This window comes from Somniosus microcephalus, chromosome 20 (genome assembly GCF_052327205.1).
Source record: "Somniosus microcephalus isolate GS21.2 chromosome 20, FLI_Smic_1.0, whole genome shotgun sequence".
NCBI lineage: Eukaryota > Metazoa > Chordata > Chondrichthyes > Squaliformes > Somniosidae > Somniosus > Somniosus microcephalus.
In genome coordinates, this window is record NC_141006.1 from 22,496,445 (window position 1) to 22,510,110 (window position 13,666).

The 13,666-nt window shown below is 45.8% G+C and overlaps 1 protein-coding gene across 2 annotated transcripts in view; it reads right to left on the reverse strand.

Moving 5' to 3' along the window:
• stk40 (serine/threonine kinase 40) overlaps nt 1-13,666 on the reverse strand; it is an 83,997-nt gene that overhangs the window by 10,734 nt on the left and 59,597 nt on the right. For both annotated transcript variants that reach the window (XM_085962395.1, XM_085962396.1), the window contains exon 8: nt 5,878-6,022. In XM_085962395.1, coding sequence (XP_085818521.1) covers nt 5,878-6,022 — 145 coding nt within the window. The remainder of the gene's footprint in view (nt 1-5,877; nt 6,023-13,666) is intronic.

Consider the following 13,666-nt stretch of genomic DNA (forward strand, 5'->3'; position numbering starts at 1 on the left):
AGTGAGCACCTGCTCCAAATTGGCAAGGTGCTCGTTGTCGTTTTCTCCTGTTATAAGGATGTCGTCTAGGTAGCATTGAGTCCCCGGAATCCCTTGCAGGACTTGCTCCATAGCTCTTTGCCAGATAGCTGGAGCTGATGCTATTCCAAAAACCAGTCGATTGTACTGGTACAGGCCTTTGTGTGTGTTTATTGTGAGATTTTTTTAGAGGTCTCCTCAACCTCCATCTGTAGATATGCCTGTGCCAAGTCAATTTTTGTGAAACGTTTCCCTCCGGATAGTGAGGCGAAAATATCTTCTATCCTCGGAAGAGGATACTGTACCGTGTGAAGGACCGGGTTTACAGTCACCTTAGTCCCCACAGATGCGAATTTTTTCCTGTTCCTCAGAGTTATTTTTCAATGTTTTTTTCATGACTGGAACGATGGGTGTTGCCCATTCGCTCCAATCTATTTTGGATAATACGCCTGCCTTTTCCAAATTCTTCAGCTCTGCCTCGACTGCCGGACGTATTGCGTATGGCACCGGTCTTGCCTTAAAAAACTTTGGAATTGCTGTATCTTCCACTTTTATTGAGGCGGTGATGCCTTTCAAGGTTCCTAGTTTCTCTTGAAACACTTCTTTGGCGTTGGCCAAGATGTCTTTTAATCGTTCAGGTATGATGTCATCATTGTTTTTTTCCTTACTGGTCACCGTCAGTGCCTGAATGGAGTGCCAGTCTAAACGTATCTTCCTTATCCATTCACGTCCCAACAACGGTGGACCACCATCTTGTAGAATGTATAAATACAACTTTTGTATTTCTTTGCCGTTGTATACCACAGGCACCCTTATTTTTCCTTTGGGGTAGACTTTCTGCCCCGTATATGTTTTTAAGATAATGGATGTGTCTTTTAGAGGTATATGCGAAAATAGCCTCTCGTAATCTCGTCGATTTATTACGGTTAGAGCTGATCCTGTATCTAGCTCCATTTTAACTGGGGACCCTGCTATTGTGAGGGTAACCCAAATGGTTTGGTAATCCTCTTTGGCAAGTACATTATGTAATTTGAGACAGCTTAGTCTCTTGTTTCCAGAGTCGCTATCGCTATTCTGGTCTTCGGAGCTACTGTCCGCCATCATTTGTACCTTCCTGTACTTTTCTTTATTGATTCTTTGTTTTCTGTCAGTGGATTTATTTTGTCCAGATTGGCATACCCGTGCAATGTGTCCAATCTTACCACATTGCCTGCATGCTTTGCCCTTGAACCAGCAGTCCCTCTGGTTATGGGTGGATCTGCCGCAGCGATAACATCTTCCGAACTCCTGTGTCATTTTATGGGTACCGAAGTCCTGTGTCTCTTGTTGTATCTCTGCAGCTCCTTTTGCTGCTGCTTCGTATGATACAGCCATACTGAAAGCTTTGTCCAATGTTAAATCTTTTTCAGAAAGCAGTCTTTTTTGTGTTCCTTCACTTAAAGAGACCGCAAACAAATTTGTCTCGAAGATAATCCGATAGTCCTGCTCTGAATTGGCAGTACTTTGATAGCTTTCTTAATTCGGTTAGGTAATCAGCATTACTTTCATTCTTGTGTTGATTTCTCTTGAAGAACTTGAATCGTTCCGCTATCAGCAGCGGTGTTGGGTTTAAATGCTCCTGCAGGGTATCAACAATTTCTTTAAAAGTCTTGTCCTTTGGTTTGGCTGGAGTGATTAAATTTCGTAACAGCCCGTATGTCTTCGCGCCCATTAAGTTCAGAAGTACTGAAGCTTTTTTTTCATCTGTTATTCCATTTGCAGTGCAATAAACCTCTACTCTTTCCACGTATGTGGTCCAATCTTCTATTTCGCCATCAAAAGCCTCAATATTACCAGATTTAGGCATTTCAGAAAAGATATGGCGCTTCCCGCGCTTTTTTTTCCTCTCTGTAGCAACGATATGGCGCTTCCTGCGCTTTCCCGCCGCTGCTACCGATAACAACGCTGTTTATTCACTGTTGGAGACTCGTTCCCGACGGAGGTCTAAACACTGACCTGCTTGCCGCGCCGGCCGTCTCTCGAGTGCACCCTCCCAGTCCGTTATTGCTTGCCTCCGATTTCGCTGCCTGTCTCAGCTGTAGAGCCCGCCGCTGGAGCTCCAGCCTGACGCCCAGGAAGGATTAGCGCAGTACCTGTCACCAGCTTGGCCAGCTGGTGAAACCACAGTTTCTCTTACTTCCTTGAGTCTTCTGGACGCTGGAGGAATCGATGTCCTTGGGGTGCTGCCGAATTGCAGGTAAGTCCGTTTCCACTTCGTCGCCACTGTAGTGTCCGTGTGTAGATAAAGACACTGAAGACAGGAGTTGGTTCATAGGTATTTACTAAGCAAGTCTGGGGGGGGTTTCTAAAGGATATACACAATACACAGGCTTATATAGCCCAAGTGGCAATTACCGGCATTACGCACACCTGGGGCTCTTAAAGGCACATACACCATAATTGCTCTTAAAGGCACATACACCACAAAGTGTAGGGAAGGGAATGGCTAGCTTGGCCTGTAAATATGGTCAAATGGTGAATACCGAGCAAATGACCGAATTGTTCCCTGCAACAACAAAAAAAGCTAAGCCAATGGTAAATCACCAGCACTGGGCTTTAAATATCCACTCAGAATTTACAATCAACTTTAGTGCAAAGTTTTCTTAAAGGGATCTCAGCATCAAACTCCCCTTTAAATCATTACAAAGGATTACAATTAACATGCTCGCCTGCCCCTCCTCCATCTGTCAATTTTACTTTAATTTAGCACATGCTGGCGCCATCAGCGTACTGCCTGGATCAGGTCTGCGAGGGGGCTGACCCATCCTTCGAGAGTCACATCCAAGGATGATTCAGCAGTAACTGCATCCATTCATTTATCTCCCTCACATCATCCTGCTTATTATTCCAACATTCATCGCTCACCCTGACCAGAAATATTCCGTTCAGAAACAATCAGGGTACTTTTTAACTACTACAATTTTACAGGAATTTGCAACTCTCCGTCTTTAAAAGTTTTTCATTCTTCTCACCTCAGTGGCAGTGCTCTCACTTTAGAAGATTGTGGGTATGAGCCCCACTCCAGAAGTTGAGCACAATCTACGCCGACACTTTAGCGCAGTACTGAAAGAGTGCTGCATCGTCATTGGTGCAGTCGGTCAGGTGAGACATTAAACCGAGGCATGTCTGCCTGTACAGATGGATGTCGAAGATTCCATGGCAGTTTTCAGAAGGCCAGAGCTCCCCCAGTGTCCTGCCAACATTCCTCCCTCAACTTCAAGGAGCCAGACAGGTACCAGATTGCGGCTGACATAACTACAGGAAACTTTGTGCTATCCGGCACCGACAGGACCGAGCTACTGCCGTTGCCTAAAAAGTGCCGTACACTCCAGAGTTAATGTTGAAAGATACGGAGCTCCGTATCTGACAACAATCACTGTTGCTTAGCAACAGCTTCTAAACACTCGTGTGTGGCTGCAAGGGTCTGTAGCTAAAGCTGTTGCTATAGCTACAGACCTTGCACTGCTTGACTGTGGAAAAAAAAGCAAAGAAAACAAACAAGAAGAATAAAAAACGGCACCTGATTTCTGCCGGTGGCTCCAGTTTGCCGGATAGCTCACCTCCGGATAGCACAAAGTTTCCTGTACATAGAAGCTGTGCGTCTCTCAGTCAGTGTGGTCTCCTAGAACTTGTTTGATCGCCTTTGGGGATCGGAGAGGAATTTATCAGGTTTTTTTTTATATCCCTAAATTTGCCTAAGGTGTTTTCCCCCCGGGAGATTGCATGGTTGGTGGATGGAGAGGGGAAGAGGTGGGGCATGCAGAGGGGGGTCCTCGCATACAAAGGTTACACCGTAGGACAGGCTTGATGGACCAACTGCTCTTTTCCTATCCTTCGGTTTCATATGTTTGTAACTACCACCACTGAAACGGATTCACTGGTCATTTCACTGCTGTTTTTAGGAACTTGCTGCGCGTAGACTGGCTGCCACATTTGTCTACAAAATGAGTGACTATACTTTAAAAGTAACTTGTTAGCTGCAAATAGAATAGGGAATGCCCCAAGGATGTTGTGCAAGTGAAAATCTGTCTTTCTTTAAGACAGCATGCTGGAGTAGAGTTCTACAGGTGGCACAGCATTCCAGTAGCTTGCCCAGGTGGTCATTCTTCACACACAAGCCTAGATAGTGTCAAACAGGCTCCAAGACTGTACAGCAACATCTTTCAAGACTGACTTGGATGAAGGCAAGCCACCAGTGCATTTGTTCTCATGCTGCTGGGATCCCAACCTGCTGTCTTCCCATTACATCATTTAACATCCGGCTGAACAGATAAAGTGTGGCAAGCAATCACTCCCAAAGACAATTTACAAAGGCAGAGAGCGGCAGACATATCCAGCCTGGTTACAAGAAAAATTTGAAACATTTTCAAAATCATTTTAATAGTGGAAGCACTTTTGAAAGAATGCTGAACATGGGTCTTCCTTTGTGTTTGTTTTGAGTAGTGCTGGGTTAAATAGTGAGTAATAACCAAAAAGCTGACATGGAGGCACTGCGGAGCCCAGTGTGAGGCAACTGACTCATCAGCAGCAGAATTAGTTACCAACCCCACTCCTGGGCAGTTCAGCAACTCTGCTCATTTCAACTGTGCATGTAATTCAGCTCCCTCGCACTGTCAGGCTCAGCAACACCTCCACAACATTACAAATCAGCACCCTGCTCAATTAAAAAATACTTACAAAAAGAACTGGCTGAGAATGCTCATTAAAAACAAACTTTGAAACGGGAGGAGAACAGATCTACGGCTCTGACTTTGTGCTCTACGTGCAAGAACAATGGCAGATCAATGCAAAGTGGTGCCGATTGGAAGGAACAATGGGAGAAATAGCTACGGGTGAATTGAGACACACCCAGGAGTCTTCGTAAACGTGATGCTCAGCAAGGTTCAACCAATGGAGAGCATCAAGCGAAGTCAACAGAAAGTTGAACTATACCGCTAAAATAGTACTGGGGAACTCATGCTCAAACCGCAGAGTGCTCTGGTCAGACTGCACCTTGAGTACTGTGTCCAGCTCTGGTCACCAAGACATTTAAGCCCTGGAGCAGAGAAGAGCACGAAACTGGCCCCAGACTGGAGAAACGTGGGCTCTTCAAGGCCCCAGCCTTGAAGGGAGGTATCAGAGAGGTGATCTTACAGAGATATGATCTTAGAGATATCCAAGATTGTTAATACTATGGAAAAGGCAAATCCAGAAAGTTACTTTAAATTAAACAAAGTAAAATAAGGTGACATAGGTTTAAACTAATAAAAGGCAAATTTAGGACTGATATCAGGAAGTTCTTCACACAAGGGGTGATCAACACATGGAATGAGTAGAGCAGTGGAACCAAAAACCCCTGAATCGCTTAGGTTGGATGCTGCAATGAGGGGATATTAAGGTATTTCTGCATGGATGAGCCGAATGGCCTCCTTCATTGGTGAAAACCTTGTGGTGTGAACAAGCAGACTCCTGTTAGCCGTGTTAAAAAAAAGGTTCCAATATTTAAGTTTGGTTAAATCTCCTGAACTTTTGTGTTTGCTAATGAAGGTTCCAGTAAAATGAACTATTTACAACACAGCCACTCCCAAAAGGAGCCAGTGCTAGAGTGACTTGTGAAATGCAGCCAAAATCTGGAGAGTGTGTTCCATAAAACATCTCCCGGCCTAAAAATCATTGCATCTAGCTGCCCGCATCCTTGATTACGGTCAACATCCAGGGGACAGGAAAGTTAGGATTCAAAAATAATGACATAAAACCACACTTATATCAGGTGCCCAAGCCATTTTTAAGCCAAAGCCGAACCTGCAAACCACACCCCCCACCCCCCCCACGCCGACTTACTCTGGGATGGTGTATTCTGCCGCTTTGATTTTCCTGAAAAGCTCTTGAGGTATGCTGTCATAAAATGGGAACTGTCCATAAAGCATGGTGAAGAGCACCACACCAAGTGCCCACATGTCACTGGGTTTGCCCCTGTATGGTCGGCCTGAAAAACAAGAGACATACAAAATAAACTACTCTGGCTAAAACCACTAATTAAAGGCCTCAACAGTTGACTGATTATGCAAGGTTTATGTATTAAAGTAACTGCTGCGTTAATCCCACACATCATCAACCAGGAGAGCTGGACGTCAGGCAACCTGCTCCCAGGCCCCTGCCCCGGCAACTCCAGTGCTACAAGGAGGTGACAATGTAGCCAAAGGTCACTTGCTCTAAAGATTTTGGGGGGAGAAATTTGCTATCGCCCCGTTTGGGGGCGGTAACTTTTAAAAGCTTGGAAACTTAGCAGCAGGCGCTAGTGATTTCCCAGCCTTTTCTAAATTCGGTGTTTGCGTTCCAGGAAGGAAGGGGAGCACTAAATCAAGCGCTCCACTTCCTTCCTGGAGCGCTGAAGGACGCAGGCGGGGCAGTAGTGGTGCAGCGCTGCCACGTTCCGAGGCTCCTTCCCTCCCTTGAAGGGAAGGGCCATCGCTGCAGGATCTGCATTGGGACCAGTTAGCTGGTCCCCGATGGCAGCCGCGATCCGCCCCGTGCACTCCAGCAGAGTGTCAGGCTGATCGACCGCGGCCCAGGAGACTTGAAAAAAATTGGAAAAAAAGCATGAGAAATTTTCCTACTTACCTCGGTAACCTCCCCTTTAACTTCCGCCCCGCTGAACGCCTCCTGCAGCTGTCTGTGTTTTCGCCCAGCGATGCTGCAGGGGGCAGAACCGAAGTTCAGGTCCAGGGCGCTACGCACAGCAATGACGTCACAATCTCCGGGTGCAGGAGATCATGACGCAAAGTGTTACCGCCACTGCAAACCTCCTGGCAAAGTTGGCGGGAGCCGTTCATCTCGCCGTGCCCGGGTGGTTAAGTCGTTAGCGCCCCCTGGGAGCGATAATGGAGCGCTAACGGAAGGCACTAACCCACCGAATTTCTCCCCCCTGGTACCCCTCTTAAAACAATTTTCATCTCCACCTCATCTCAGACCGATACCATAAACTCTCAGTGCAGACACAAGCATGTCTCATTAGTCCTCAGTGCAAGGTACAGTGCAGGGCCTGACTGCTCACTGTTGCAATGTTACCCATCCTTGGCCTCAGTGAAACTGTTGCAATGGAGTCCTACATGAAAAGATACTGTTCACTCTACGAGAAAAAAATATTTGCATTTAAGCAACACTTTATTACCTTGTTAAATCATCTCAAAGCACTTCACACAATTAATCACTTTTGGATTGCAGATAAACATTAAATTTCACTACTTCTAAATAAGACCTTAAACATTCACTCCCTTCACCACTGACGCACCGTGGCTGCAGTGTGGACCATCTACAAGATGCACTGCAGCAACTCGTCAAGACTTCGACAGCACCTCCCAAACCCACGACCTCTACCACCTAGAAGGACAAGGGCAGCAGGCGCCTGGGAACACCAGCACCTCCAAGTTCTTCAAGTCACACACCATCCTGATTTGGACAGATCGCCATTCTTTAATCGTCGCTGGGTCAAAATCCTGGCACTCCCTCCCCAACAGCACTGTGGGAGTACCTTCGCTACACGGACTGCAGCGGTTCAAGGCAGCGGCTCACCACCACCTTCTCAAGGGCAATAAATGCTGGTCTTGCCATCAACGCCCACATCACATGACTTAATCAGTATTAAAAAAGACAGACTAATATATGCAAACAATGCTGCAAGACTACTTTCATTATTTAGAAACCGAGGTGAATAGCCAAAGTTCAAAGTGCAAGACACCACCAAGGTTGGATGAGACAGGGCAAATCAATTAGTGGTTAGGCAACACCAAACTATGATGGAGGCAAGAAATCCCACAATTTTGAGGTCCTGGGAAAGATGACTCAATCAACGTGATGAGTCTTGGTTAACAGACTGGGTAAACAGGAAGGAGGACGAGTGAGTAGGAGAGCATACTTTCTACTTGGGAGGAATGAGAGAGAAAGTTCACCATTGTAGTACTGATATATGGGAGAAGATTAAGAAGGGTTGCAAAAGTCAGAGCTTGGAGGCTACAAATGAGAGGGGGGGGGGGGTCAGCCTACCAACAACTTGCACTTATATAGCACCTGTTACACAAAATATGTTCCAAAGCATTTCAGAGGTGTAGTCAGACAAAACATGTACACCAAGCCAAAGATATTAGGAGGGGTGGCCAAAAGCTTGGTCAAAGAGGTGGGTCTTAAGGAAGGACAGAGAGGTGGAGAAGCAGAGGGGTTTTGGGAGAGAATTCCAGAGCATGGGGCCTTGGCGGATGAAGGCATGGGCACCAATAGGGATGTGAATGGCGGGAGGCACAAAAGACCAGGGTCGGGTGGTTGGGGGGTGGGGAGGAGAGAGGGGGAGAGAAGAAAGAGAGAGAAGTTATAATGCTGGAGGAGGTTACAGAAATAGGTGGGGGAATTTAAATACAAGTATGAGACTTTTAAATTGGAAGCATTGGGAGGCGAAGCGTCAATGTAGGCCAGCGAGGATAGGGGTGATGACTGTTTGCAGGATAGGGTACAGGCAGAGCTGAAGTTTATGGAGGTTGGAGAATGGGAGCGCATTGGAATAGTGGAGGCTGGAGATGAGGTAGAGGTGCAGGCAGGCTGTGTTATGTAGGTGAAAGTAGACGGTATTTATGATGGAGAGGATATGGGGTCCAAAGTTCAGCTCTTGGTCTAAAATGGTTGAGGTTGCGCGTTGAAGTTGAAAACAGTTTGGTCCAGCCAAAGACAATGGCAAAGAAGTGGGGAATGGAATCAGTGGCAAGGGTACTGACTTAGTGGTGGGAGCTAAAGAAAATGGCCTGTCTACCCAATGTTTAACTGGCGGAAAATGAATCTCAAGCAAGACTAGATGACTGAGATGAGAAGCTGTCCAAGAACAGAGGCAGTGCAGCGGTTCGAGGGGTGCTGGAGGGGTAGAGCTAGGTGCCGGCTGTGTACATGTCTGCTGACAATGTCATAAAGGGGTAGCATGTGGGTGAAGAGGGGGGCCATGTATAGTTCCTTGGGGGAGTCGAGGTAATGATGCAGGGGGCAGGAGGGGGGCTGGAGGAGGAGGAGGAGAAGAGGAAAGAAAAGAAACTGCTGAAGATGATCTGGTTACAATTAGACAGTTAAGAGAGGAGCCAAGCTGGGGTAGTCTCATTGAGCTGGACAACAGAGGAGAGGAGGAGGATGGTGTGGTCAGTGGTGTCAAAGCTGCAGAGAGGTCGAGGAGGATGAGTAGGGATAATGCACCACAATCACAGAGGATGTCATTTGTGACTGAGTGAAGCAGTTTTAGTGGTGTGGTAGGGCAGAAAGGCGATTGGAGTGTCAACGATGAGAGTCACGGGAAAGAATTTGGGCAACGACAACACGTTCAAGCACTTTGGAAAGGACAGTTGGAGATGGGATGGTAGTTTGCAACAAAAGAGGGGCCAAGGTTGGGCTTTTTTGAAGAGGAAGTAATGAATGCGGTCTGAACGGATGTCTCAATCCTAGTGACAAAAGTCCGAGATCTCCTCGCACTTGATGGCAGCCTTTCCTTATATCCTTTCCAGGAGGTAGAAATGTTCGAAGAGTCTCCCAAAACAAGGGAACAGAATTTAAACACATGAAGCACTAAGCATTTAATTCAGAAAGCTTCAATAGATGGATTGTTTGTGTGTGTCCAATACAGGGAAACACACCCATATCTGGCACAAGTGGAAACAAAATTTGTCCCAATTAAATTCTCCTTATGTGAAACCGCTGAAATCATGCCAGGCGTTTTACCTTCAAGCCTCTCTTTTGCGCAGACAACTCCATACTATTATGCAAAATACACACCCGAAATAGATTTGTCCATTACAAATTCAGACTAGCAGAAGGACTGTTAATTCAACTTCTGGTGCACGTATGCAGGTGATATTCTTGTGAGCACTCATTCTTTGAACAGAAGCATTCTGCATTTGCCTTGGGAGTTTGCTCTTTCCATTGGTCCCTGGGAACACAGGCTCAGCTTGCAAAAATTGTATAGCATTACATATTAGTTACAGCAGAGAAACAGACCAATCAGCCCAACTGATCCATGCTCCACACGAGCCTCCTCCCACCCTCCTTCACCTCACCCCATCAGCATATCCTTCGATTCATTTCTCCCTCATGTGTTTATCTGGATTCCCCTTAAATGCAGCTATACTATTCGCCTCAACTACTCCTTGTGGTAGCGAGCTCCACATTCTAACCACTCTCCGAGTGAAGAAGTTTCTCCCGAATTCCCTATTGGATTTATTAGTGACTCTTATATTTATGAACCCTCGTTCTGGTCTCACCTGCAAGTGGAAATATCTTCCCTACATCTACCCCATCAAATCCTTTCATAATCTTAAAGGCCTCTATCAGGTCAGCCTTCAGACTTCTTTTTCTAGAGAAAAGAGCCCCAGCTGCTACAAACTTTCCTGCTAGGTGTAACCTCAGTTCTTGTATCGTTCTAGTAAATCTTTTTTGCATCTTCTCCAGAGCCTCTGTATCCTTTTTATGATATGGAGACCAAACTGTTCACAGTACTCCATGAGTTACCACCCGGGAACTATATTTCAGTCAGGACCGTGATCGATGTGCCTCATTTGCAGGTATGTATATACAGTAGTGGGAAGTTGAGTCAAAACTTGCTGAGGGTTGGGTTGGGTTGGGTTGGAAGAGGAAATGGAAATCTACCCTCAGGAGAACATGGCAGGCGAGGGGAATAAATCAATTAGTAGGGCTATTAAGTTAGAATGACACTATAATGAGCATGGTGAAGGATGCCCAGTTTGAAGCAGAGGGAAGCCATGATCATGTCCTGGATCAATGGAGGGGAATGAGTTTGGGGGCCAGGGAGTAGATATTTGAGGAGGTTGGAGAGCAGCAGACACAGGAGGAGGTGGAGAAAAGGAGAACAAGGCATGTCAAAGATGGGCGAGGAGGTGGAGCAGCTCAGGTCTAGGGCAGCAATTAATATGTACACCGTGGAACAATAGCAATGGTGGTTTAACATCAACAGAAACAGTTCAGGTACAAAGGGAGGTCAGGGGTGCGTACAAGCTCTTTTCAGTAGGTTTAGGCAGGAAGATCACTTTCTATTCAAAAATCTGGGGCTGGAATGAGTAGTTCCAATTTAGTACCAATGACACTTACAGATCTGGGATACAAATTAATTCAGTAAATTCTGGGGCAGCAGGGGGTTTTGTGGTTTATACAGGATCTATTCAGCACCATGAGAGGTTGCACGTGAATTGCCGACTCATTTCTGTAATGACAATGCAAAACAAAACAGGACCTTTAAAACCAGTATTTTGAGTTTCAAAATGTGTTTGATGTATTTAAAATGTCAGTGAATAGAAGGTAAGGCAGTACCCAGCAACCAGGTTGAAGACCATCATTTTAATTAATATTTGCTCATCTTACGCTAGTTTCAGTTCAAAATAGACAATCAAGACCGATTGTGCCCAAGATAGCAACCACAAATTCCGCATCTTTGTGCTACAGTGGGGGGGGGGGGGGGGGGGGGGAGGAGAAAGAGGGAAAAAACAGCAAGTGTTCCCTCGCAGCCAGCTGAAGCGGTAGAACACTGCTTCCCCAATCCAAAGTTTAACCCATTCCGCATATTCACTGAGGTGAATAAAAGTTGAATATAGCATTTCTTTTCTCCACATGGAATCTAAGTAAGTGCGTGAGTGAGAAAGAAATAGAAGGATATGCTGCTAGGGTTAGATAAAGTCGGGTGGGAGGAGGCTCGTGTGGAGCACAAACACCGGCATAGACCAGTTGGGCCAAATGGCCTGTTTCTGTGCTGTACATTCTATATAATTCTATGTAATTATCTCGCCATCTCTTATGAAGCTGTTGATTCCTTGTTAGAGTATGGATCCTTGGGTGCCAGCAGCCCTCTGGTAACTTGCCCAAGTGACCATTCTTTGCGAGAGCGCCAGGATAGGGAGTGAAGGCTGGCCGTTTTACCCTAGGAAGCAGCAGAACGCGATCCTCTGCTCACCAAACGTCCACACAAATATGCTTCCCAGCAGTGTTCAGTAATCAGGAGTGGGAGCCATGGCCGATATTTCTTCTCTGGCCCACCAGGAGGCTAATTGTAGCATCTCAACTTTCATCCCAGTTGAGATCAACCAAGCCAGCACAGACCAGGGACTGAACCCGGGCCTTCAGGTCTTTCGGGCTCAGTTCCACACCAAAGAGAATCAACATGTGAAGTCATTAGGGTGGAAAATATTTTCAATCCAATTAATGTACTGTGACTGTACAATTACTACCAATTCAAATTTTTGTCAAAATACACAGGAAAAATAAAAAAAGGATATACAGAAGCTTTATCAGAAACGTGCCAGGATCAGACAACTCTAAAAGCAGCTTGTCCAGAGACCTTTTATTTTCCAGTAAATCCCTGATCAGAAACCAGTTATCTTTTTATAGCTCCAGCCAAAACCAAGATGTAAAGTGCAATGCCGTGTGGAATGATTAAGCAATGTAGAGGTAACCAACTATTTCCACATGCTCACAATTGCTGTGTGAGGTCTTGTTTATTCAGCACAGAGTTTGTTGCTTTGTACACTGCAGCTGCCAAGGTTATACAGGAGACTTTGGTTTATCCGGAGGTTGTATGTCCGGAAACCTCGATCTACCGGCAGAAATCAGGAGCCGTTTTGTTAGTTTTTTTTTCTTCTCGTGGCTTTTTTTTCCCCAACAGTCAGGCTCTGGAAAGTCTCTCTGAAGCTGTTGCTAAGCTACAGAGACGCTTCCAAGGTACGGGCCGACTGTTTAGAAGCTGTTGCTAAGCAACAGTGTTTGTTGTCAGATACGGAGACGAAAACCTCCGTATGTTTCAACATTAACGCTGGTATGTCCGGCAGTTTTGATGGGACGGCAACAGCTCGGTCCCGTCGGTGCCGGATTTAACAAAGTTTCCTGTATCGCTAAACCAGCAGCAGGTTTAATAATCCAAATGTTCATAATCAACAACTAAGATCTTTTCTGTAACGAACCTTCAGTAGATTAATAATTGAAAGAAAGTGGCGAAATCTCAAAGTTTCTATTATAAATCGAAAGTATCAAATTAAAAGCCCAGATTGAAAAATCTTGGTCCATTTTGCCGAGAGCTCCCGATAGGTGAAGGAGACTGAATCAAATAGGTCATTCAGAGAACAGGAATGGACCAGCGCTGAAAAAACAGCCAATGTGAGGAATGTGCAGTGTGCTCATGTTGCTCAATTTTCTTTACAGGCTAAGTTCTTGCTCCGACGAGCAGAAACCCAAGAGCACAGAGCAGAGCTCAACAATGTGTGAACACTAACAGCGCATTCCCAAGAGTGGCTTCTATTGTGCGAGGCAGTTTGGTTTTATTTTTCACTCTTCCCACCCCACGCCAGGCATTTTGACTGGAGATTCAATTTTCAAAAACAAAGCCACTCATCAGAGTACTTAGCCTTTAACCAGGGTGTTGATAATGGCTGGCCCAGCTAACCTAGTCAATTGTCACCCCAAAGATGTTAATGGTCAGTGACTCAATGTTGGTGGCCATTGACAGTCAGGGAGAGGTGTTTTTTTTGTTGGAGATAGTCACTGCCTGGCACTGTGAATGTTACCCGTCACTAGTCAGTCCAAGTCTGGCTGTTGACCATATCCAGTA